This window comes from Pituophis catenifer, unplaced genomic scaffold (assembly GCF_029215685.1).
Source record: "Pituophis catenifer annectens isolate HBS135680 unplaced genomic scaffold, rPitCat1.0.hap2 SCAF_9, whole genome shotgun sequence".
NCBI lineage: Eukaryota > Metazoa > Chordata > Lepidosauria > Squamata > Colubridae > Pituophis > Pituophis catenifer.
This window is the reverse complement of record NW_027256889.1, coordinates 14,765,942-14,793,085: the sequence shown is the minus strand read 5'-3', so window position 1 is coordinate 14,793,085 and position 27,144 is coordinate 14,765,942. Positions and strand designations below refer to the sequence as shown.

The 27,144-nt window shown below is 44.5% G+C and overlaps 1 protein-coding gene across 1 annotated transcript in view; it reads right to left on the bottom strand.

Moving 5' to 3' along the window:
• Nucleotides 1-327: 327 nt before the first annotated feature.
• Nucleotides 328-27,144, bottom strand: part of E2F2 (E2F transcription factor 2) — a 47,902-nt gene continuing 21,085 nt past the window's right edge. The window contains exons 2-7 of the mRNA XM_070949690.1: nucleotides 12,196-12,301; nucleotides 10,259-10,478; nucleotides 6,806-6,964; nucleotides 4,363-4,477; nucleotides 3,693-3,840; nucleotides 328-575 (exon numbers count right to left, since the gene is read on the bottom strand). Coding sequence (XP_070805791.1) covers nucleotides 328-575; nucleotides 3,693-3,840; nucleotides 4,363-4,477; nucleotides 6,806-6,964; nucleotides 10,259-10,478; nucleotides 12,196-12,301 — 996 coding nt within the window. The remainder of the gene's footprint in view (nucleotides 576-3,692; nucleotides 3,841-4,362; nucleotides 4,478-6,805; nucleotides 6,965-10,258; nucleotides 10,479-12,195; nucleotides 12,302-27,144) is intronic.

The following is a 27,144-nucleotide window of genomic DNA, read 5'->3' as shown; positions in this document are numbered from 1 at the left end:
CCCCTTGAGATGTGTGGGGCTCCACCAAGAAAATATACAACTGAATTAAGACTTCCTGGGTTCTCCAAGGCGTTGGCAATGGTGTGTGCAATTTTCATGGGGCCTGATGGAAGAAAGAGGGAAAACAAGAGTCCAAAATCTGACCCTCAGCCCTTCTTTAAAAAACAAAAAACGAAATGCTAGAAAGGAGAAAGAACGCTGAGGCTTCCCCAAAATGCAAAAAAGACGCTGCTGAGAAAGAGCCAAAAGCTTCGGAATCTGGGTCTCTGTGTGCGCACAGGGCAGGTGATCGGTAGCACCGTAGGAAGGGCCGGGGAAGCTCTGGGTTCAATTTTTCAGCAAATCCGCCAAGTCATAGGCATCAAACAAGTCACTTACACCCTCGCCCTCCTCCAGTCCCCATAGATAATCCTCTTGGTCGAGGGGAGGGGAAAAACTGACAAAAGGGCCTGGGTCGCCGTAGGCTGTAGAAGGGAGCTGGTCCTCTGTCTGCTGCAGGAGGTGCTGAGGGGGTTCTAGGAGACCATCCTCCCCTTCCATCAGGCAGTCCGGCACCTCCGTCTTCACCAATTCCACTGGGGAAACAAGAGGGAAGTCAAGGCACAATGTGAGCATCGCAGCAAAGATGGCAGGGCCAAGATTTTCTGTGTGTGTGTGTGTGTGTGTGTGTGTGTGTATTTATTTATTTTATCGTGTCAATTTGTTTATTTAATTTTGTATTTATTTATTTTGTCATGTTCATGGAGTGTATATTGGAGGCGGTGACTCTTTGAGAGCTGTATGCAACGAAATTTCATTTTAATGTATGCTGATTAGTGTTCATTCAAAGTGACAATAAAGTTATGATTCTATTCTAAGAGCCGGCACCCCTGGGCACCAAGAAACAGAATAACAGAGTTGGAAGGGACCTTGGAGGTCTTCTAGTCCAACCCTCTGCTCAAGCAGGAAACCCTATACTATTTCAGACAAATGGTTGTCCAATCTCTTCTTAAAAAGCCTCCAGGGTTGGAGCACCCACAATGTCTGAAGGTAAATCGTTCCACTGATTAATTCTTCTGTCAGGAAAGTTCTTTTTAGTTCTAGGTTGCTTCTCTCCTTGATTAGGTTCCATCCATGCTTCTTGTCCTGCCTTCAGGTACTTTGGAGAAAAGTTGACCCCGTCTCCTTCTGTGGCAGCTCCGCAAATATTGGAAATCTTCTAAGTGAGGTCCCAAGATGGAACCCAACCGTTGAACTCCAGGAGTTACTAGGATCCACCCGCATCCTTAATGTGGACACCGTTTTGCCCACCTTCTTCAAATGAGTAGGGGCCACATGAGAAAGTAGGTTCCCACTCTGCCCCACCCCATTCCCTCCCCCTTTGGGGCCCAGAAAAGGAAAGAGCAGGCAGGGGGAGCAGAAGCAACCACTTGGGCTAGAGCTGCAACTGCAACCCAACAAGACAGACACAGACTTCAGAGGATAATTAGAACTGCAGAAAAAACAATTACTACCAACCTGCCTTCCATTGAAGACCTGTATACTGCACCAGTCAAAAAGAGGGCTGTGAAAATATCTACAGACCCCACATCCTAGACATAATTGTTTTCAACTCCTACCCTCAAAACAACGCTATAGAGCACACCAGACAACTAGACACAAGAACAGTTTTTTCCTGAACACCATCACTCTGGTAAACAAATAATTCCCTCAACACTGTCAAACTACGCACTAAGGCTGCATTACTAGTACTATTAGTCTTCTCATCGTTCCTATCACCCATTTCCTCCCACTTATGACTGTAACTTGTTGCTGTATCCTTAGATTTATATTGTTTCCTGGTATGATTTGATTGCTTATTTGTACCTTATGACTATCATTAAGTGTTGTACTTTATGATTCTTGATGAATGTATCTTTTCTTTTATGTACACTGAGAGCGTATGCACCAAAGACAAATTCCTTGTTTGTCCAGTCACACTTGGCCAATAAAGAATTCTATTCTATTCTATTCTATTCTATTCTATTCTATTCTATTCTATTCTATTCTATTCTATTCTGATCTGAGTTATAAAAGACCAGAGAGATTACCATGGCCCTCATCCTTTTCCTAAGAATAACCTGGTCTCATGAGCTTCCACAACCAGATGCAAGATATGGCCATGACAGACTTTGGTGACTGTGTCCTACGATGGGGATTACTTTTAGATATTTCCAATGATTAGTGATGGGCAGAAGACTGGTTACAGCTTCTTAGTGGGCTACCCAAAGTCTACGGGCTGGGAGGAATTCCTGCACAGACGTTGGGCTGATTGGAACTTCTCCTAATCACAGAATTCTTGTGCTAAAGGACTTCGGAGGTCACTGAGGGTTATCTGAGAGTGCAGGAAGCTTGTCACTGCAGCACCCTTCAACATTTGGGTCTTCCAGCCCACCACCAAGGGAGGGTAGGGTGGAGAGCCACCAAGGTTACTTGGTTCCAATAATGAACAGCAAGTCTCCTCAGGAAGCTACAAGTCCGAATCATATGATGGATCCTACCCTCAAAATGACGCTATAGGACTCTGCACACCAGAACAACTAGACACAAGAAGTTTTTTTCCTAACGCCATCACTCTGGCTAAGCAAATAATTCCCTCAAACTACTCACTAAGTCTGCATTACTATTACTATTAATCTTCTCATCGTTGCTATCACTCATCTCCTCCCACTTATGACTGTATGACCGTAACTTGTTGCTGTATCCTTACAATTTATATTTATTGTTTCCTAGTGTGATTCGATTGCTTATTTGTACCCTATAACTATCATTAAGTGTTGTACCTTATGATTCTTGACGAATGTATCTTGTCTTTTTATGTACATCGAGAAAGACAAATTCCTTGTGTGTCCAATCACACTTGGCCAATAAAGAATTCTATCTATCTATCTATCTATCTATCTATCTATCTATCTATCTATCTATCTATCCATCCATCCATCCATCCATCTCTTTCTCTCTGGCTATCTACCTATCTATCTTTATCAATCTCTATCTATCTGTCTCTATGTATATCTATCTATCTAAATCTGTCTGCCTGTCTATCTATCTATCTATCATCTCTCTATCTCTCTATCTCTCTATCTCTCTATCTATCTATCTAATCTCTCTCTCTATATATATATGTCTCTCTCTCTCTCATCTACCTCTCTACCTATCTGCCTGCCTGCCTGCCTATCTATCTATCTATCTATCTATCTATCTATCTATCTATCTATCTATCCTCTCTCTCTATATATATATATCTCTCTCTCATCTACCTCTCTACCTCTCTGCCTGCCTGCCTGCCTGCCTGCCTGCCTGCCTGCCTGCCTATCTATCTATCTATCTATCTATCTATCTATCTATCTATCTATCCTCTCTCTATATATATATATGTATCTCTCTCTCTCATCTACCTCTCTGCCTGCCTGCCTGCCTGCCTGCCTGCCTATCTATCTATCTATCTATCTATCTATCTATCTATCTATCTATCTATCTATCATCTATCTATCTATCATCTATCTCTGTCTATCAATCTATCATTTACCTCTCTACCTTCTCTATGTCTGTCTATTGATTGGCCTCAAAATGCAGGGTCAGCCCATGGGTAACCCTGGAGAGCATCTTTCAGAATGAAATGAGTCTTTCCCAGAAGACCAAGGTGATCATCCCTTCAGAGCTTCCAACGTTACCTTTCACCGTTGCGGGTTTAGTAACCTCCTGGGGTGCTGGAAGAGGAAAACAGCTCTCCTTGGCAGGACTTTCTTCCAGAATTTCTTCTGGGCACAGGTAGACCTCAATGGGGCCATTGGTACTCCTTAGGTGGAGCTGGACATTCTCCTGGAGGAGGAGGAAGAGGAGGAGGAACAAATCAAGAAAGAGCATGACTCACTACCCTCAAGCCCCAAGGGCACCTGTCTGGGAACAAACAATTACAGGTAGTCCTCAATTTATGAGCATAATGGAGCTGGCCCATTACGGTCATAAAATGAGTCACTCACATGACCTTGATTTTGGAACCTTGTGGTGACCATTAAGTGAACCAGTTGTTTTCTACGGGCCAGTTTCACCCAAAAACCAGAGGTAAATGCTGGTTTGAGGGCAAAAACATCCTAAAACAGAGTCACGTGACTGTGGGATGCTGCAAACTGTGAATGTGGGCTAGTTGCCAACCACCCAAAATGCGGTCATGTGATCTGGTCTGAGGGTGTCGCTGGAACTAGGTTGTTAAGTACCCCTTGGGGGGGGGGGGTCTGTCATAACTTGGTGCAGTCACTAAGCAACCACTTGTAAATGAAGGACTATCTGTAGCAAGAGATGGAGCAGCCGCCAAAAAGAAGAAGGATGAGTTACAAGTCCTACCTCACAAACATCGGGCACTTCAAGACGAGTTTCAGGGGGCGCTCTCACCACAATCACCGTCTGCTCGTTAAAATTGCTGATGGCTCGGATATCCTGATAGGTGACATAGGCTAACGTAGGACACAGAGGAAAGTTAAAGAAAACACTGCAAAGAAAAACACCAAACTCTGAATTCTGATGGGCAACTATGGCAGCTTGTGGACTTCAACTCCCAGATTTCCTGAGCTAGCATATGGCCTAGACAGAGCAGTGATGGCTAACCCTTTCCGGACCGAGCGCCCAAAACGTGCACACGCACATGAATGCACATATGCGTGCCAAATGCATTGCACGTGCCCCCCGTGCAAACGCACCGCCCCTGTGCGTGTGTGACCCCTGCATGCACCCCGCGACTTGCACATGCGTGATGGAGACCTGAAGACCAGCTGGCCAGCAGGAGGCGCGTGCACACACGCGTCAGACATGAACTGGGGCGACGGCTCGCGTGGCCAGAGGGCGCTGCGTGCCGTAGATTCGCCATCACGGGCCTAGAGACTTCAATTCCCAGAATTCCTGAGCTAGCTATACTGGCTCAGGAATTCTGGGAGTTGAAGTCCACAGGCCCTAAAATTGCCATAGTTGCTCACCCTGGTCTAGGTCAAGGAGGGAACCAAAGATTTTGAAATGGCTCTTCCAATCGTATCTGCATTCCAGTTTTGTTCTGACTGTTTCCTGAATTTCAATCAGCCCCGTTTGGGCCTGAACTTACATCTCAGATTCAAAAGTGGGTTGTTTCGAATGCAGGGCATTCACCATGGTCAAAACCACCTCAGAATACTTCTGGAAAGGTTAAAAGAAGTTCCAACTCTCAAAAATTGGGGAAAAAATTGGGCTGAAGGGGTAAAATGAGTGTAATTAGGAATCCTCCTGCTCTTTCACCTTCCCAACCGCCCAAATTAAAACAAAATAAAGCCAAGACCTTTTGCTTCTATCCTTGTTAGAGGTATCTTGGGCATCATAAGGGAAATTTAGTCTAGTGGTTAACATATCACGCTGGTAACCTGGAGACTGTGAATTCTAATTCCACCTTGGCATGAAAGCAAGCTGGATGATTTTGGTCCAATCACTAGGAGACTGGGAATTCTAGTCCCACTTTAGGCATGAAAGTTGATGGGGTGACCCTGAGCCAGGCGCTCTCCCTCAGCCCAACCCACCAACAGTTGTTGCTGTTATGGAGAAAATAGGAGGAAGGATTGTTGTGTATGTACACCACCTTCAGCTATTTATAAAAACATTAAAGGCAGACTATAAATAAATAAAACAGACGCAGGGAGATACAGCCAGTTCTTGGCTGCAGCCTGCCAATTTACCATGAGGAACCAATCTGGTCATTATGGATTACAGTAGTGGCCAAAATTGTGGAAACCTTTTGGGAAAAGTGTATTTTTGAGGTTTGATGGCTAATAACAACACTTTTTTGGGGGAGTTTCAAGATAATCCTATTCCACTGCTGGAATGGCCTGGGAATAGCCCAGACCTTAACCCATTTGACAATCTATGGAGCCCGCTAAAGAAACTTGTTAAGTCAGAAGCGACCCAGCAATAAAACCCAGTTAATAGAAGCCATCATTCCATCTTGGTTTCACATTATAACAGCTGCAGAACTCAAAGACTTGGTTCACTTCATGGGGAGACATTGTAAGGCTGTAATTCATGCTAAAGTTTACCCAATTAAATATTAACTGACATGGTGATAATTTTTGCATATCTCGTTTTTTTCTACCTGTTTCACTTTTCTTCTTTATGCTGTTAACTGCTATTCTAATAGCAAATCCTTCATAAAAATTATAGCATTACATTCTTGATTAAATTATCTTTCCATTGATATATAATTTCATGGTACTACTCCAAAAACAAAAACAAAAAATGGTGTTATTAGCTGATTTTGGAAAATACATTTTTCCCAAAAGGTTTCCACAATTTTAGGCACTACTGTATTTTTGAAGAGGATAACAGCATATCTTGATTTAGCTGATGGGGGGGGGGAACCCTGAGAATGGCTGTGTGTGGAGCCTGCTGGATTCTGAACCTTTGGCCCCCCCGGTCTTCAACACAATGTGAACCAGGAATGATTTGATTCTCCTGGAAGCCCCTCCCTCTTCTCTAGTCATTGTCCTCTTTACCCAGGGGTGAAATCTACTAACCTTCCCAACCGGTTTGGAACATACATGCGCAGACCCTCTGGGCATACACAAACCTTAAGCGCATGCACAGAGGGTAAAAAACTGGTTACTTCCTGGTTAAAACCAGGAAGTAACAACGACCGGGCGGGTGGGCGGAGCCTCGCGCCACCATCATTACCGGTTCTCCAAACCATTGGCTGCCATCGCTACCAGTTCAATCGAACCGGTCCGAACCGGGAACATTTCACCCGTCTTCACCCACCCCTCTCTCAAAAGGATATCTTTGGTTGGTCTCATCTTCTGTCAGATGCTTTAACTGCAGAGAGGACTCCTGGATCAGCTTGTCCAAAACTTTCTCATTCTTTGAAAGTTCGGTCAGTTCTTGCCGCAAGACATGTTGCTTCGTGGCCACCGAAGAATCTTCAAAAAGACCCGTTCCCCTGGACATCATATTAATAATAGATCAGATGAGTCCCATTTGCTAAACCAGAGCTCAAGTTTTCACTTTGAGCTCTCTTCTCCCCCTTTTTTCCTTGGGGTATTATACATCCTGAGGCATTGTGTTATTTCAACGCAGATTTCAATGCGGGCCTACTTATGGGATAGGATGAAAAACCATGAATATTCTATTATTTAGAAAGCTTTAAAGTCTTGAAAAGAAAAGTAAAAAAAAAAATTCTATCAGTATACAATGGCAACTTAAATTGTCAGCCTTACAAACGTAAGATGATTTGGCTTTTCATGCAAAGTTAAGTAGAATGTGGAAAAAAAAATACGCTTTGAACTCTTGGCAGGAGGGAGATTCAGAAGGTTTTTAAGGAAAAAAAAAAAAAGAGGCACAGAGTCACTGATCCCAAACACGAGCGAACACAAAGGGGCTCAGCCAAAGCAGAGGGAGAAACAGACTTAAGGGAGATGGAGATGAAATGTGGAAATTAAGGAAACTGATTTGAAATGTGACTCTGCCTGATAAAGAAAAGCAGAAGCAGAAGGTATTAAGAGCAAAACGCCCCCTCCTTATAGAGAGAGCCAGAGAAACTGTAAATATTCAAAGTAATTCTCAAAAGAAAACAGCATCTCTCTTTAAGAAAAGTGATATCCAATTGGGCCTTGGGATGGGGTTAAAAAGGGACGCGGTGGCTCAGTGGCTAAGACGCTGAGCTTGTCGATCGAAAGGTCAGCAGTTCAGCGGTTCGAATCCTGAGTGCCGCATAATGGGGTGAGCTCCCATTACTTGTCCCAGCTTCTGCCAACCTAGCAGTTCAAAAGCACGTGAAAAACACAAGTAGAAAAATAGGGACCTTTGGTGGGAAGGTAACAGCTCTCCGTGCGCCTTTGGCGTTTAGTCAGGCTGGCCACATGACCATGGAGACGTCTTCGGACAGTGCTGGCTCTTGGGCTTTGAAACCGATATGAGCACCGCCCCCTAGAGTCGGGAACGGCTAGCACATATGTGCAAGGGGGACCTTTACCTTTATGGTTAAAAAAGCAAAACTAATTTGTTGGTTCTGCAGAAAAATGCACCATTTTGGTATAGGTTTAACTGCACTACAGGTTTCATTTAGTGACCATTCGAAGTTACAACGGCACTGAAAAAAAGTGACTTATGACCATTTTTCACACTTACGACTATTGCAGCATCCCCGTGATCAAAATTTAGACCCTTGACAACTGGCTCACATTTATGACGGATGCCGTGTCCCAGAGTCATGTGATCCCCTTTGACGACCTTCTGACAAGCAAAGTCAATGGGGGAAGCCAGATCCACTTAACAACCGGGTTACAACGGCAGTGATTGATTCACGTAACAACTGCGGCAAGAAAGGTTGTAAAATGGGCCAAAATTCACTGGACACCTGCCTCACTTAGCAACAGAAATTCTGGGATCAATTGTGGTCGTAACTCCAGCACTACGTCTATTTGCTGCCTAGCTGATTGCAAGAAGGGGTGGAATTTGGAACACGGAAGGCCCGGTTTGCAATATTTTTTCTTCCAAACCAGTGGTGAAATCTAAAATTTGTTACTACCGGTTCTGTCGGTGTGGCTTGGTGGGGGGCGTGGGGGGGGGATGGGGGGGGGAGGGAAGAGGGTAATGTGACTGGGTGGCGTAAAAAATTTTTTTTTTCTAAAACTTCTTCGGTGAAGAGGTTGTAGAAAAAATGCTTTCAAAAGGCTCTGATGATCCCAGCTGAGTTGCCTGATCGTCAGAGGCTTTTTTTCTTTTAAATGCCTCTGATGATCCCAGCTGAGTTGCCTGATCGTCAGAGGCTTTTTTCTTTTAAATGACTCTGACGATCCAAGCTAAGTTGCCTGATCGGCAGAGGCTTTTTTTCTTTTAAATGCCTCTGACAATCCCAGCTGAGTTGCCTGATCGGCAGAGGCTTTTAAAAGAAAAAAAGCCTCTGATGATCATGCGGCTCAGCTGGGCATGGGGGGGGGCAGGGATTTTTGCTACCAGTTCTCCGAACTACCCACCTCCATCGCTACCGGATCAGGTGATCTGGTCCGAACCGGGAGCATTTCACCCCTGTTCCAAACCCATTTCCTTTCCTTGTGTGCTATGTCGTTTAGATTGCAAAGCCGCATAAGGTCTTATTATTGACTTCTCAGCTAATCCAGGAGCCAGCTTGGTTAGAGAGGGGAAAAAACCTGCTCAATCTGGATGAATGGATAAAAAATGCTCAGCTGCAGATCCATGTAAAATTGGAGGGGGCTCGGTAAGACAATGTCAACTGGCACAGCAATCCCACAGGAAATTGTAAAGCGTGACTGAAATGCTTAGGGGCGGCACTTCCTTCCGTCTCAGTTGCCGTTATTAACCGAGTCCCACAGTCGGTCATTCGCCGAGTCAACTTCCTGCAACCGAAGTCACTGGGGAAGCTGGCAGGAAGTCGAAAGTCCCAGGCTTGCAAGCAGATAAGTGGCTGGCGTTGGGTAGGGGAGGAGGGAGTGAAGGAGGTACTGGGGAAGTGTGCAAAGGTGTGAGGGTGGTACATGAGAGGTGTGGCATGAAGAGGATGCATAAGGGTATGAGAGTTTCCATGAGAAGCCAGGTTGGAGAGTGTCCAAGATACATGAGAGGCCCAGTGCAGATTGAGGAGGGGGTCTGTGGGGTGTGAGGAAGGCGTCATGAGGTTTGGGGAGTGTGGGTGGGAGTGCATAAGTAGTCAGCACAATGTGAATGCAGAGGGGCTGTGAGAGGGTGCATGGGTGAAAGAAACTTACCCCAGGGACTAGAAACTTATCTGCAGCTTCCTACTGATTTTGCTTGTTGGAAGCTGTTAGGGAAGGTTGCAAACCGATCATGTGCGCATAGGATGCTGCAATCATATATGCAAACTGGTTGCCAAGCACTCAGATCGCAATGACGTGAACATGGAGATGCTGAGGTAGACAGCCGCTAAATTAATGGTCATAGGTCAAGAACTACCATTCTCTCTGTTGAAGAAATCCAGTTAAAGAAATACCTGCCAGATATACTCTTTCAAGCATTGGATAACCAGCTGTTTTCCCCAGCCTGGTTATACTACAGATGTCTGGAACACAATCTTTTCCTACGGGAATGCTAGAATTTTGGGAACTGAAGCTTCCCCCATCTGGAGATCTTCTAGTTGGGTGGGGAAGGGTGACTTTCACCAAACTAATGATGTTCTGCTCATGATATCCAACCCAACCTAGATTGGCCGTTCTCTCCAGACCTCTCTGCACCTGAAGTTCTTTTCCAACCAACTTACATCCACTGGATATTGTTCTTGGATTTCTTGCGAATGAGCTGAATCCCTTCCAGGACGTTGGTGATGTCGTAGATACGTCGTTTTTGCACCTCCAGCACCTCAGCAGCCCGATTCAAGTCCAGAACCCCGTCTTCCGATTCACTGAGCAAGTGGATAAACTTCTTGGTCAGCAAGCCAAGAGATGTATCATAGCGAGTTTTCTCTCCAGGAGACTTGGGGGCTAGAAGACAAAGAAAATCCATGCAACGCAATCGTACTAACGGGGGTTAAAAATTCTTTGGGATAGAATCTATTCCATGTTGAATAGTATTCTGTATCTCCTATCTTCGTGATGGCGAACCTATGGCACGCGTGCCAGAGGTGGCACACAGCGCCCTCTCTGATGGCAGATGAGCCACTGCCCCAGTTCAGCTCCACTGCACATGCGCCTCCCGCCGGCCAGCTGGTCTTTGGGTCTCTGCAAATTTATGTTTCTGCTTGAATTTTTGTTGAAACTCTCATTTCAATGCCTTCAAAACATGCTAGAATACAACCCACATTCCAGGCAGGATGATCATCTTGACCAGGTATGGTGGAATTGCAAAAAAAATAAATTTAAAAATAAGTAAAATAAAATTTTAAAAAATAAATATTTTTGTTTATTTTTTAATTTTTAAAATAAAATTTGTAGAAGAGATGGAAAAAGAGGTTTCTGAAATAGGAAATCTTTTCAGCACCTAGGCTAAAAAAAAAATGGTGTTCTATTGCCCTCTAGTGGCCAAAAGGGCTTCAGTGCAGCCATCCTTGCTATTATTTTTTATTTGATTTGATTTTTATACTGCCCTTCTCCAGCAGGACTCTAGGTTAGGTTAGATCTAGGCTCCTGAGATAACCCTACAGTGTTATGTAATGTTTCTTTAGGATATAACATTATTCCCAGAAGTATGACTGAAGGAAAAACAAAAGACAGCTTCCTTTACTGGAAAATGGATTTCCTCTTGAAAATTCCATTCTTGTGGGTAAAATCCAAACACATGATGATGATGATGATGATGATGATGATGATGATGATGATGATAATAATAATAATAATAATAATAATAATAATAATAATAATAATAATAATAGCATTTTGACTCTACAGAAAACCACCTTACTCGGAACAGCTTACATCCTCCAACGATACCTTAACAGTTCCTAGGTCCTTGGTTAGGACTCGAGCAGCTGAGCTATTAACCAGCCTCAAAGGCTGTGAATCTCACTAAAGATTAAATAATAATAATAATAATAATAATAATAATAATAATAATAATAATATAAAAAAACTGAGCTAAGCAGGTAATGCTGAATAAAAACTTGGAGTCTAAAGCAGATTTTTCACTTTTCACTGGAATCTGCCCCCGCCCCATTTCAAGCTACTGTATTTTTCCGAGTATAAGACGCTCCGGACTATAAGACACACCTACCTTTTTGGGGGGAGGAAAACAAGGAAAAAAAATCTGTCTCTGCCTCCCAGCAATTTGTCTCCTTGTAGCAAATAGCAAACAGCCTGTTTCAGTTTCATCATAGCCTGATTAGCACAAGGAAAAAAAAAATCTGCCTCCCAGCGATTTGCTTCCTTGCAGCAAACAGCAAAGGCCCAATGCAGCCTGAAACAGCTGATGGTTGGGAGGCCCAGCTGCTTGTGTTAATCAGGCTGTGCTGAAGCTGAAACAGGCTGTTTGCTGCAAGGAGGCAAATTGCTGGGAGGCAGAGGCCAAAGGGTGGGGGCTGGGGCTACATTCGGTGTATAAGACACACCCAAATTTTCACCCTCTTTTAGGGGGGGAAATGCATCTTATACTCCAAAAAATACAGTAATCACCAATGAGGACTAGAAACTTAAGACAGCGACTCTAGACTCTGCAAGTGCATCCTTTCGTTCCCGTTCCAGTGTTTCCTTATCCAATGCCTCTTACTTTTGGGACTAGGGATGTGTGGGAGCGTGGTTCCTTTGCCTTTTGGTGTTCGGAATTCTGGGATGCGCTGCTGGGCAGTTCCTTCCAGATCCAGTTTTCTCTTGGCCTAAGAAAGGGGGAAACAGAGACCGCCAGTTAGCTTTGTGAGGAAAACCACGCACGAGCACACCAACTTGTGCTCGTGCCTTGGTAGTGCAGTGGTCTAAGGCATCCTGTTATTAAGACCAGCTGCCTGCAATTGCTGCAGGTTCGAATCTCGCCAAGGCTCAAGGTTGACTCAGCCTTCCATCCTTTCTAAGGTAGGTAAATTGAGGACCCAGTTTGTGGGGGCAATAAGCTGACTTTGTATAAATATACAAAAGAATGAAGGCTATTGCTTAGCGCATTGTAAGCCGCCCTGAGTCTACAGAGAAGGGCGGCATATAAATCAAATTAAAAAAAAAAAAAAAACTTGGCTGCAGATGTCTGCAATACAGCCTTTCCATTTCTCTTCAATCCGCAAAGCATTGCAACATTTCATTACCTAGCCTCCAGTATCTAATCTGGTTTTCTCATGTAATAAAACAAGACTGCTGTGTCCATTTCTGGGATATTAGTATCTGTTTGCATCCCCCATTCGAGGGGCTATTTAGTAAATTAAACCCTGCAGGAAAAAAAATTGGCATGCACATTTATTCCGAAGCACCCCAAGGGGTTCAACACAGATTTCCCACCCCCCACTCCCAAAATAAAAATGTATTGCTATGCTAGTCTTGCAGTCATCTGTTCCAGCGTGATGACCTCCAGATGTGTTGGACTACAATTCCCATGCTTTCCTCCATCAGGAGACCCAATGGGGAAAGGGAGTCGAAGGCCAGCGTATCCATTCCCTTTGCTTTCTAACGTACACACCAAATTCCTAGAGTGATATCATCTGGAATGAATGTACAAACGTTATTTCCTACGTGGATGTTGGCTGAATGGTCCCGTTTCAATTTTGCTTTCCCTGCCCCCCTGCCAACGTTTTCACAAAGTATGTTTTGCATTATTACAATTTTTGCTGCGTTTTTCTTGTTCCCATAATAACAGTAAGCAAGTTTCAGTCTGCTCGCATGGGGTTTAGTAAAGAGACAAATGCAGGGGTGAAATCTAGCAGGTTCTGGAGAACCGGTAGGGGAAATTTTGAGTAGTTCGGAGAACCGGCAAAAGAGTGGGGAGGGAACGGGGATTTTGCAGTATCCTTTCCCTGCAGTGGGGTGGGAATGGAGATTTTGCAATATCCTTCCCCCAGGAGTGGGGAGGGAATGGGGACTTTGCAGTATCCTTCCCCCAGGAGTGGGGAGGGAATGGGGATTTTGCAGTATCCTTCCCCCAGGAGTGGGGAAGGAATGGGGATTTTGCAGTATCCTTCCCCCAGGAGTGAGGAGGGAATGGGGATTTTGCAGTATCCTTCCCCTGCCACACCCACCAAGCCACACCACACCCACCAAGCCACGGACACAGAACCGGCAGTAAAAAAAATTGGATTTCATCACTGGACAAATGAAATAAAATACAAGCAGTCCTCGACTTGTATGTTCATTTAGTGCAGGATCCAATCTGGGTCAGTTACTGGGACCAGAGGTTTAGTCTTCTGAGTCATGTGGAGACCATCCTCGGGGAACTCCTGTTGACGGATAAGGGCCCGTTTCCCAGGCTTCAATCATTTCTGTGGCTATTTTTGTACCTGCTCCGCCAACAATCTTAGTAGCTGCGAAATTGAATGTACGTCTTTATTCATTGCAATGTTTGTTTAGTGACCATTTAAAGTTACAGCAGCACTGAAAAAAGTGACTTGACCCTTTTTTCACACTAAACGCCCGTTGCAGCAACCCTCCCCCATGGTCACGTGATCAAAATTCAGACAACTGACTCCTATTTATGACGGTTGCAGTGTCCCGTGAACCCCCTTTTGCAAACTTGTGACAAGCAAAATCAACGGGGAAGCCAGATTCACAGAACAACTGTGTCACTAACTGCAGTGGTCCACTTAACAACTGTGGCAAGAAAGGTTGTAAAATGGGGGCAAAACTCACTTAACAACTGTTTCGCTTGCCAACAGAAATATTGGGCTCCGTTGTCGCCATGAGTCGAGCACTACCTGTAAATATGAAAAATGGACAAGCCAGGTATCCTCCATATGCAGGTGGCACCCTTTGCTTTTGCCAACACACTTAAGCACACTGAAAAACTGGATGCCCAAAGACTTTCCCCGAAAGGAATACAGAGAACTCTCTCTCTCTCTGTGTGTGTGTGTGTGTGTGTATGTGTGTGTGTGTAGAAATGAAGGAAAGAAACTTATATGAAACATGAAGATAGCCGGAAGACAGCTGTAATTAAACAAAGAACCAAGTCACGAAAAGCCAAATACCAGTTCAGTGCAAGAGCTCTAGTTGCAACCAGGAACGAGCAGTTGAATAGCAGTTGAGTAAAACAAGAAGAGGGATGTGGTGGCTCAGTGGCTAAGACGCTGAGCTTGTCGATCGAAAGGTCGGCAGTTCAGCGGTTCGAATCCCTAGTGCCGCATAACGGGGTGAGTTCCTGTTCCTTGTCTCAGCTTCTGCCAACCTAGCAGTTTGAAAGCACGTCAAAAATGCAAGTAGAAAAATAAGGACCGCCTTTGGTGGGAAGGAAACAGCGTTCTGTGTGCCTTTGGCGTTGAGTCATGCCGGCCACATGACCACGGAGACGTCTTCGGGCAATGTTGGCTCTTCGGCTTTGAAACGGAGATGAGCACCGCCCCCTAGAGTCGGGAAGGACTAACACATATGTGCGAGGGGAACCTTTACCTTTTTAAAACAAGAACAGGCAGATACTCACTCCTATTACTCACTAGAGTTGGATGGCAGAAAGCCGAGAGGACACCGGAAGCTGCTGTTCTCCCATGCAGCCTCCCTTTTTAAAAAAGTAAAATTAAAATTAAAATTGAAATAATAATGAAACCGAAGTCAAGGGTCCATGGTTCTATTTTCTGTCCTCTCTCCCACTTGGAGGAACAAAAGAGAAGCCCCTAAAACGTTGCCTCCCACCCTAACTCTCCTTTCCTTCTCTTCTATCTTCTTTAGGAAAAAGGAGTCAGTGTAACTTTTTTGAACAATTTGCTACCAAAACTGGCAAATGGCCAGGACAACATGAATCTGTTGCTGATAACGGAGGAAGTGGAAGACTTGTGTTTCAATGGATCCAGCTTGCACCAAGACACAATTTGGTTTTTATGGCCTAATTATTTTGGAAGAAGACACAAGGTTCCAAAGGAAGACTTTAGGCCAGGGCTGTCCAACCTTGGCAATTTTTAAGACCTCTGGAACTTCAACTCCCAGAATCCCCCAGCCGGTTGTATGTCACTTTTTTTCAGTGCCACTGTAACTTCAAACGGTCACTAAATGAAGTGTTGTAAGTTAAGGACTACCTGGGGTGGAATTGGATGGAATGTCCTTAGGAATGATCTCTTTAGTGTCTTATAAACCAAAGGAATCTTTACCAACAGACCAAATAATAAACAACAACAACAACAACACTTTGTTATTTGTTCAAATATTATTTGAACATTTCAAAATGTTATTTGAACATTTTGACTCTACAAAAAACCACCTTACTCGGAACAGCTTACATCCTCCGACGATACCTTAACAGTTCCTAGGTCCTTGGTTAGGACTCGAGCTGCTGAGCTATTAACCAGCCTCAAAGGCTGTGAATCTCACCAAAGATTAACTAATAATAATAATAATAATAATAATAATAATAATAATAATAATAATAATCATCTACATGGCTATGGATGAAACATGTAACAGTGATACCCATTGTCATCGGGGCATTTGGTACCATGTCCAAAAATTTTATAAGATACATCAGCAAATTGCAGCTCCCTGCAATAACACCAGAGGAACTGCAAAAAACTGCGCTACTTGGAACATTGTACATCTGAAGAAGGTACTTGGTTAATACCTAGGACGCTGGCAGCAACCCGTATCAACCATTAGCACCAGTCAGTAGTATTTGTGATGCATTTTTGAATGTTGACTGAGTTTCATGTTTAATGAATAAAGTTAATAATAATAATAATAGTAATAATAATAACTTTATTGTCATTGTACATGTATACACAGTATACCCATACAACGAAATTCACTTAACACCCAAAGACCAGATAAATCGTAAACAACCATAAACATCTGGAAAGCACCTTCCTCCTGGCCAAGACTGTGTGTGTGCATTTCAAATAGCCCTGAGAAAGCGTAATGTTCAATAGTAGGCACCTGCCAGGTGGTTTACCACCTACTTGTTATTATTTGAAGATGCAATGAAGCAGTTGGTAACAGTTCTCTAAAACCACCCCAAAGCAGAGCAAGGATCTCTAGCAGTCCGAGAGAGGCAAGGTGTTCAAGTTATGCAAACATCTTTGTTCCTTCCATAAAATGCAAAATTAAGCAGACCTTTGCAAAAATTGGTGCTAGATAAAGGTAAAGATTCCCCTCGCACATATGTGCTAGTCGTTCCCGACTCTAGGGGGCAGTGCTCATCTCCGTTTCAAAGCCGAAGAGCCAGCACTGTCCGAAGACGTCTCCATGGTCATGTGGCTGGCATGACTCAACGCCAAAGGCGCCCGAAACGCTGTTACCTTCCCACCAAAGGTGGTCCCTATTTTTCTACTTGCATTTCTTTAAGTGCTTTCGAACTTCTAGATTGGCAGAAGCTGAGACAAGTAACGGGAGCTCACCCCGTTACGTGGCACTAGGGATTCGAACCACTGAACTGTTGACCTTTCAATCAACGAGCTCAGTGTCTTAGCCATTGAGCCACCGTGTCCCTCTTTGGTGCTAGATATAAGTCACCAAATACTGCTTCTGCTGTGCAGATTGGCTTTCCCTTTTGATTTTTCAAGTGTCATAGACGCTTCCTCGGATTCTGTACCTTTGGCCAGTTCAACAAGGTCTTCAGCGTAATGTTTGCTGATCGCAGCAACTTTAAAATAGGAATTTGTCCTTTATGTTCAAGGCTGGTTTGCTGCCTGGGGAATTCTGGGAGTTGAAGTCCACACATCTTAAAGTTGCTGAGATGGAGAAACGTTGATCTAAGGTGAGGTTTCTCAACCTCGGCAACTAGAAGACCTGTGGACTTCAACTCCCAGAATTCACCAAGCTATGCTGGGCTGGGGAATTGTGGAAGTTTGAAGTCCCCAGGTCCTCAACTCTCCATGGTTCAAGCTATGCCGGTTGAGGAATTGTGGGAATTGACATCCAAATGTCTTCACGCCACCATAATTCAAGCTATGCTGGCTGGGGAATTCTGGGAGTTGAAGTCCACAGGTCTTCAAGTCACCAAAGTTAAGAAATGCTGGTCTAAGGGTTTACAGGCCCTGACTCTTCAGAGTTAAATCTGCAACCATGCCAAGCCCCTTTCTTCACCACTAGAGAGGTAGAGACACTAACTAACCTTCCACCTGATCTAGAAAGCCTTCAACTGTTGGACCAAAGGAAGAAGAGAAGAGCCATCTCTTGCATCTTCCCCAGTGGATGCTAGAGCAAAATAAGGAAGAAAAAAGAGCCATCCAAAAAAAACATGAGTTTTTTTTTTTAAAAAGCAGCTTGTTCTATGGCTTCCTGCCCACTTCCCCCACTCAGCCTGACAGCTCCCACAGCAGCTGCTATTCCCCACAAGTGCTTCCTTTCGGATACTGAATCGCTTGGTGGTGACAGAAAACTAGGCCGCTGGTCCTCCAGGGAGTCAGGCAACAAAGGCGAAGACCCCGGCATAGCAGCTCCCAATCTACAGGACGCTCTACTCTAAATACCGTACTTTTCGGAGTATAAGATGCACTTCCCTCCCCCCCAAGAGGGTGGAAACATTGGTGTGTCTTATACACTGAATACAGCCATTTTTGGCCTCCCAAAACCCTGTCCCGCGCATCCTGTTTTCGTGAAAAACAGGCCCGTTTTTCACAAAAACGGGATGTGCAGAGGGTTTGGGAGGCCTGCAGCGTGCTCCTGGGGGCTGGGGAGGGCAAAAACACAACGCATGGGGGATTTGGGAAGCCAAAAACGGGCCCATTTTTCACAAAAATTGGTGCGTTTTTGCCCTCCCCAGCTTCCAGGAGCACGCTGCAGGCTTCCCAAACCCTCTGTGCACCCCATTTTTGGCCTCCCAACCCCCACCGCCCATTGCATTTTTGCCCTCCCCAGCCCCTAGGAGCACTTTGCAGGCCTCCCAAACCCTCCGTGCATCCCATTTTTTCGAAAAAACGGGGCACACAGAGGGTTTGGGAGGCCTGCAGAGTGCTCTTGGGGGCTGGGGAGGGCAAAAACCTTTTTTTCCTTCTTTACCTCTTTGAAATCTTGGTGTGTCTTATACTCCAGTGCGTCTTATAGTCCAAAAAATACAGTAAATGTCAGAAACACTAGATTTTCAGAAATAGGACTGGCCTGTTTCTGAATCTTTCCTGAGAGACCAAGAACATATACAGGTAGCTTACAACTATTTGTTTAGCAACAAATCCAAGTTACAACAGCCTTGAAAATGACTCGTGATCAGTCCTCGTACTTATGACTGTCACGTTTCCAAGGTCATATGATCATGATTCGGGAGCACTTGTGCATTTACAATGGCTGCCTTGACCTATGACCATCATTTGTCACTTTCCCAACCAAGTTTCTGACAAGCAAAGTCAACGGGAAAGGCAACAGGGAAGTTTGCAAGTCGCATGTCTTGCTGAACAACACGGCCAAAAAAAAAAAAAAAAAAGTTGTAAAATTCTGGGAATGGTCACGATGCCTCGCTTAATGCCTGCAATGCTTTTATAATGATGAATTTTCCAGTCCCTTTTTGGTCGTAAGATGAGGACTACGGGATATGAAAAAAGAATCCTACACATTTTGATTTTGTCCCAAAGGTGCTTTTTTTCAAAAGGCAACTGGACTTTCCTGCTTTTTTCCTTGAAGATATTTCGCTTCTCCAGAGGAAATTTCTCCTTAGTTCTAAGTTGCTTTTCTCCTTGATTAGTTTCCACCCATTGCTCTGTGTCCTGCCTTCAGGTGCTTTGGAGAATTGCCTGAGTTCCTCTTCTTTGTGGCAACCCCTGAGATATTGGAACGCTGCTATCGTATCATCCCTAGTCCTTTTTTCCATACTAGACATATCCAGTTCCAGCAACCGTTCTTTATGTGTTTTAGCCTCCAGTCCCCTAATCATCTCCGTTGCTCTTCTCTGCATTCTTTCTACAGTCTCCACATCTGTATATGCAGCCCAGAACTGTGTTGGCTTTTTTGGCAGCTGCAGCACACTTGCTGGCTCATATTTAAGTGATTGTCCACTAGGACTCCAAGATCCCTCTCACAGTTACTACTATTGAGTGAGGTACCAGAAATACTGTACCTGTGTATTTTGCTTTTCTTGCCTAAATGTAGAACCTTACTTTTTTTTTCACCATTGAATTTCATTTTGTTGGATAGCGCCCAATGTTCAAGTCTGTCAAGATCCTTCTGTATCTTATTCTTAAACCTATCTTTCGGAATGTTGGCCATTCCTGCTAGTTTGATTTCGTCTGCAAATTTGATGAGTTCCCCATCTATCTCCTCGTCCAAATCATTGATGAAGATGTTGAAAAATATTGGGCCTAAAACAGAGCCTTGACTGCATACCTCCCTCCATGTAGATGCAGTTCCATTGAGGACTACACATTGAGTGCGGTTGGTCAGCCAGTTACAAATCTATCTGGTGGTGATGCTGTCTAACCCACATTTTTCTACTTTATCTAGTAGTAAGTTATGGTCTACTTTGTCAAATGCCTTACTGAAGTTCAATTATATCAACAGCATTCCTCTGGTTCACTAGTAATCCCGGAACAATTTCCTGTTAAGGACCTGACTATAAGAGTAAATGAAAGAGGAGGATGGGAGGGGGGGGGGAAAGAAAGAAGATAATAAGAATAAGTGTACAATTATGATGATAATACTGATAGAATAAATCTGAAAAGAAATTGAAAGAAAGTATATACTATTAGAATACAGGAGTTGTTTGGATACCAAACAAGAGGAATATTCCACAGCAAAGAAGATAGAAAGGAAAGAGGAGGAGAGGGTAGGAAGAGGAGAGGGAGGGAGGGAGAGGAATGGAAGAAAGGGAAAAGGAGAGGAAGGAAGGGTAGGGGATAGGAGTAGGAGAGAAGGTGAGTAGGGGGGAAAGAAGAGATGAGTGGGGGAAAGGAAGGGGAAGTAGGATGAGGTAGGAGAGGAGGAAGAAGAAAGTAGGAGAGGAGAGGGAGGGAGAGGAATGGAAGAAAGGGAAAAGGAGAGGAAGGAAGGGTAGGGGATAGGAGTAGGAGAGAAGGTGAGTAGGGAGAAAAGAAGGGAGGAGTGGGGGAGAGGAAGGGGAAGTAGGATGAGGTAGGAGAGAAGGGAAGAGAAAGTAGGAGAGGAGAGGAGGGAGGGAAGGGAAAGAGAAGAAGAGTTGTTGCGAAATGAGGGAAAAGAAAAGGTAGAAGAGCAACTCCGAATGTAATTAAAATGCCTTATTTTAATGCTTTCTTTAAGGAAAACATGTATATGTAGGATTAATTATGCATAAGAAAATGTACATTTTATATTATGTGTATAAGAAATAAAACTGAAAAACTTTTCTAAAAAAAAAAAAGAAAAAAAAAAAGGACCTGGCTATAAAAAGTTATCTGCTAGCAGTTTTTCAACCTTTGCAACTTTAAGATAAGCAATCCCAGAATTGAAGTCCACATTATCTTAAAGTTGCTCACTGTGAGAAAGTCTTGTGTTACAATAATCCCAGGAAAAGTTAAGAAGGAAATTTTATTGAACCAAACGCAGATTTAGTTTTCAAAGCTGAGTGATAAGCAGAGATGGCTGAAATACAGGTAGCCCTCGACTTACAACAGTTCATTTAGTTACCGTTCGAAGTTACGACGGCACTGAAAAAGTGACTTATGACCATGTTTCACACTTACAACCATAGTAGCATCCCCATGGTCACGTGATTTACATTCAGATGCTTGATAACTGATTCACATTTATGACCGTCGCAGTGTCCCAGGCTCACACGATCCCTTTTGTGACCTTCTGACAAGCAAAGTCAATGGGGAAGCCAGATTCACTGACTAATTTAACAACTGCAGATTCACTTAACAACGGTGGCAAGAAAAGTCCTAAAATGCGGCAAGACTCACTTAACAAATGCCTCACTTAGCAACACAAATTCTGGGCTCAATTGTGGTCTTAAGTTGAGAACTATCTGTACGATGTTTCTCAACCACGGTAACTTGAAAACCTGAGGACTTCAACTCCCAGAAATCCGCAGCAAGTTGACTGGGGAATTCTGGGAGTTGGAGTCTTCAAGTTGCTATGACTGAGAAACATTTCTCTATGAGGTAGAAATTTTAAGAGTACAAGAATACCAATTCAAATGTCTGAATAGATTCATAAACCAATTGACAGAACTGCAGAATCTCTTCTCCAACTTTTGCCTTGATTTTGTTGTTGTTCAAAAAATACAGGAACAAGCCTGAACAGGTAGTCCTTGACTTATGACCTGTTGGGGCCAGAATTTTCTGGTTTGCCAAACAAGGTGGCTAAGTGAATCATACCTGATTTTATGACCCCCCCCCTTTTTTGGACTGTTAAGCAAATCACTGCCATTGTTAAATGCATCACCCGGTTGTTAAGCGAATCTGTCTTCCTCCGTTGACTTTGCTTGTCGGAAGCCACCTGGAAAGGTCACGCATGGCGATCACATGACCCCAGGATGCTGCAACCGTCATGAACAAGCGCTGGTTGCCAAGCCCTCAACTTCTTGATCACATGACTGGCAATGATCATAAGCGCCAGGACCAGTCTTATAAGTTACTTCTTTCAATGCTGTCATAGCTTCAAATGGTCCTTAAGCGAACGGTTGTAAGTCAAGGACTACCTGTATCTCCAAAGGAATATCAGAAAGCTGGTGACACACATTCACAAGAACAGCCAACACATCCTGGATAAGTGTGTGTTGTGTGCCTTTGGCAAGACCCTCCGCTAAGCTTTCCCTACGTTCTCTTCTACCTTCATGCTTACTTCAAATCTTCTTCCGATGCAATTCCACCTGCCATCAAAACCCTTGTTTCTAAACTAGGCAGGTGCCTACATCTTAAGTAAAGCCTGAGAATGGATTTGGGGGATTGAAAGACGCCACTCAAGTTTATAACACAGGCTCACTCCGTGAAACAGGAAATGCGGACACCCCACTCCCCTCCCCTCAATCCAGACCGTGTTTTTGGTATCCATGCAGTTAAAGGCAACCACATGGGAAACACCTGCCAAACCGTCACCACAGTCGGTGGGCTCTGCAACACCTCATCTGGTGATGTTGCCTCTACAATATCTTGTGTCTTTTTTTTCCTCTTCTCATTTTGGCAACGGAGCAAACGACAGAAGACGACTCACCAGAGACTCAATTTCTCTACCCGTCCCCAATGGCTACATCTGTCAAGTCACCAAAAGAGGATGGACAGAGCATGTGCCCTCAAGGACAGGGGTCTCCAACCTTGACCACATTAAAACCTGTGGACTTCAACTCCCAGAATTCCTAGCTGGCTGAAGAATTTGCCAAGGTTGGAGAACCCTGTCCTTGAGGGCACCAACTACCCAGGGAAAGGGGGTCAAGCAGTCAAGGGAAGATGGCAGGGATCCTCCTCCAGTTCAGAGCTAGGTAAGAGACTCTATATTTCTCAGTTGCAGGAATTGGGTATGGCTAGTGCAAGGGTCTGCAACCTTAAACACTCAAAAGAGCCATTTGGACCCGTTTCCCACAGAAAAGAAAACACCGGGAGCCACAAAACCTTTCCCGTGCCTGACTATTTCTTGAGCAGCCACAAAACTAGCAAATGTAGTTGAATTAAACTGAAACTTTTCTTTTCTTGGATTTATCCATGGTTGGCCTACCGGGGGTTGAAAAGCTCAATAAATCACGTGCCCGTGAGTATCGCACATTGGTGGTTGTGATGCATGTTTTGAGTGACAGGGAGCCACAGCAGAGGGGTGAAAGAGCCACATGTGGCTCCAGAGCCACAGGTTGCTGACCCCTGACCTAGTCCCTCTGCAGTAAAAGCCCAGGAAAAATATTTATGGTTCCGTTGCTAAGTTGTGAGTGTCTTCGCAACTCATGAACCATAGCCCACCAGGCTCTCCTGTCTCTCAGAGCTTGCCCAAATTCACGTTCATTGTGTCGCTGACGCTAACAGTCACATTCTTCTTTTGCCTTCCATCTTTCCCAACACCAGAGTCCTCTCTTCTCATTAGGTGGCCAAAGTATTTTGAGTTTCAGCTTCAGTATCCGTCCTTCCAAAGGACAGTCAGGGTTGATCTCCTTTAGGATCGACTGATTCGATCTCCCTGTAAGTACCCTCTCAAGTTAAGAGCCTGAGTGGCGTAGGAGGCTAATGCCTCCTACTAAGACAGCATTTAACATCCAGCTGCCTGCAATTACTGTGAGTTCAATTCTCACCAGGCTCAAGGTTGACTCAGCCTTCCATCCTTTCTAAGGTGGGTAAATTGAGGACCCAGTTTGTGGGGGCAATAAGCTGACTTTGTATAAAATATACAAAAGTATGAAGGCTATTGCTTAACGCATTGTAAGCCGCCCTGAGTCTCCGGAGAAGGGCGGCATATAAAAATAAATAAATAAATAAATAAATAAATAAATAAATAAATAAATAAGTACCGCTTCTCCATTTTCCTCTTTATCGTATTTTTTCCCATTTTCCTTCTAATGCAGCATTTCTCAACCCTGCAACTTCGGGAGGGATGGACTGCAACTCCCAGAATTCCCAAGCCAGCATAGCGGAGGAATCCTGGGAGTTGAAGTCCACACATCTTAGTTTGCCTGGGGGGTGGGGGATTCCGAGTGTTGAAGTCCACTCTTCTTAAGAGTTGCTGAGATTGAGAAAGACTGTTCTGGGATATCCTTTGCAAGGAAGCTCCTGATTACAAACAATGAAAAGCAAGAATCAGTGGAACGGATTGACTTCAGAAGCTGTGTGCACTCCATCATCACTGGAGGTTTACAAGAAGAGATTGGACAATCTTTTGTCTGGAACGGTACAGGGTCTCCCGCTTGATCAGGGGTTGGACTAGAAGACCTCCAAGGTCCCTTCCAACTCTGTTATTCAATGCCACAATTTGAAAGCAAGGAAAAAAAGTGTAAAAAAAGGGGGGGGAACCTTTCTTCTCCACCCCCCCCCCCCAATTCCCTTCGTCTGCAAGAGGGGAGGCCAAGCTTTTGAAAAATCTCCAGCCTCCACAGCATGTGCCCAAGACAACAGTTGCTAACCCCTCCCGGCCTCCCATCTCCCGCCGCCTGCAAGCGAAGAGAAGCCGTGCATTGGCACACTCACACACATACACACTCCTGGGTGTCAGGATTGTAGGAAAAAAAGGGGACAAAAGGAAGTATTCGGAGCAGTCCCGGGAGCAGCTGTTTTGTCTGGCCCAATGTAGCGTGATCATGTCACTCCTTCCACCGCAGGCCAGATTAGCCTCTTGACAGCTGGCCAGCCAAGCTGCTGCCTTGATAATGGGGACTGTGAGGAGGGGGCGGGGGCAGGAAGCCCTCCCTTTTCATCCCCTTAGCTTTCCAGACCCACTGGCAAGGCCAAGAAGAAGGGGGGGGGTAGGAGCCAGGGAGAGTAGGCAGCCCCCTTCCCAAGGCGGGCAAACCGAGTTGCACGAAGGAGGCCTTTTCTGAACCAAAATACATTTATGCGCATTAATTTTACTTGCAAGCAAGTTCAGAGGATTTGGGGAGGGGGCACAGGAAAGCGAAAAAAACAGTCTCGGCTCTCGTTCCAACAATGGCATTATTAAAGAGACATTTCTTTAACATAGCCTTAACCGTAGGGGTGGGGGGTAGGTGGAAGGCAGGCTGGGGGCTTGCCATTCTCCCATAATCCTTTGGGAATGGGGAAGAACCCCCCCCTCCAAGAGGCCATGTGTGGGGAGGGGAAGAGAGCTGAGAATCATTCCAGATCTTCCATTCATTAAATATCCCCAGAATAAATCTGTTAATTCCAGCAGCTATGATATCCCAGGAAGGCTGCGATTCAAGTGAAAGTTCGAATAGCGTGGTATTTGATTTAGTGGAAATTTGTAAGTAGTCCGAGACGAGTTTGTGCAGAGTTGCTCTCGAGGTTTTAGACAGGAATTGTTGTCTCCATTCGAGGAAAGCTCAAAAAAGAAATGGTTCATTTTGAAGAGCTTATAGGTTGCCCTCGATTTACAACCATCATAGAGAATAAAATGCTAAGCAAGGCAGTTGTTAAGTGAGTTGTATCTGATTTTATGACCTTTTTTTGCCACTGCTGTTAATAGCAATAGCACTTAGACTTATATACCACTTTACAGCCCTCTCTAAACGGTTTAGAGTCAGCATATTGCCCCCAGCAATAATTTGGGTCCTCGTTTTACCAACCTCAGAAGGACGGAAGGCTGAGTCAACCTTTAGCCAGTGAGAATCGAACTTCAGACTGTAGGCAGAGTTTGCATGCAATATTGCATTCTAACCACTGTGCCACCGCATCTCTTAAGTGAATCGCTGCTGTTCTTAAGTGAACAGCAATAGGACTTAAGACTTATATATCGCTTCACAGTGCTTTACAGCCCTCTCTAAGCGGTTTACAGAGTCAGTCTATTGCCCCCAACAATCTGGGTCCTCATTTTATCAACCTCGTAAAGATGGAAGGCTGAGTCAAGGATCAAACTCCTGGCTGTAGGCAGAGTTTGCCTGCAAAACTGCATTCTAACCACTGCGCTCCCATGGGTCATTAAGCAAATCCAGCTTCCCCCATTGGCTTTGCTGATCGGAAGCCAGCTGAGAAGATCACAAAGGGTAGTGGGATATTTTTGTGGCTTAGCACGTTGAGCGACTTTAGCCTGCTTGGCTAAGTGTTCATGGTTCAGTTCACCTAGCAAAGCCAGAAAATGCTTGCGTGGCCAGACTGAACAGGTTGCATGAAGACAACTTCTATGCGTGCGAGTGTATTTGAAGAAATTCTGGGGAGTGGTCTGCAGACAGGTCTTCTCCCACTCCCAACTTTGCTGAACAGACACGTCTTGCCCTTAACTCAACCTCTCCCATTCCTTTAAAATGCAAACACACACCCTTCTCAGGGTGTGGGAACACTTCTGCTGAATTATTACACAACACAGCATGGACGATGCACACCCTTTGTGCCTCTTTCTCACACACAAACCTAGCCAAGGAAAGTCTCCCTCAAGAACAAGCCCAAAGACTGACCACCACGTTGTCATTCTCTCTGTCTCCTTTTGGGACTAACGTCAACACAGGGAGTCACCCCACTGCACCCAGACCAGAAAGGTGTGTTGATGGGGAGGGAATTGCCCCAAAGATGACAAACGGTTGATCCACTTGTGAGGGTCAAAAAAAATTAGTCCTCGGGCTACTTAGATTGACATAGTTATCAGCCCATTCTCTTGGGCAAGATGGGTGATCATCGTGTGACTTGAGAAACTCATAGGATCAAGCGTAGATTATCTTGATCTGGTTGTGGCTTAGTTGTGTATGAAGGCTGCTGAATGATCTAGGAAGAATTTGAGGCCGCTAATCTGCTTCGACTTCTTAGAAGCTTCTGATACCACCAATTCCAAAATTCTTTAGGGAGGAACGTGAGATTCAGCCAATTGTATTTATTTATTTATTTATTTGTAAAATTTATTGGCTGCCCATCTTACCTCAAGGTAACACTGGGCGGCTTACAATCATAAATATTGTAATATTTACGTAATATTTCTGCCAGCAGAAGAGCTTGGGCGAGTTAATTCTAGCGTTCCCCCAAAATTCTTTGCTCTTCAGCGCTTTCATGAAGCTGCCCAGTGAAATCATACGGAGATTTGTGGTCCAGCCATTCATCTCAAGCTTTTTTCTTCCTCTGCTTTCTGT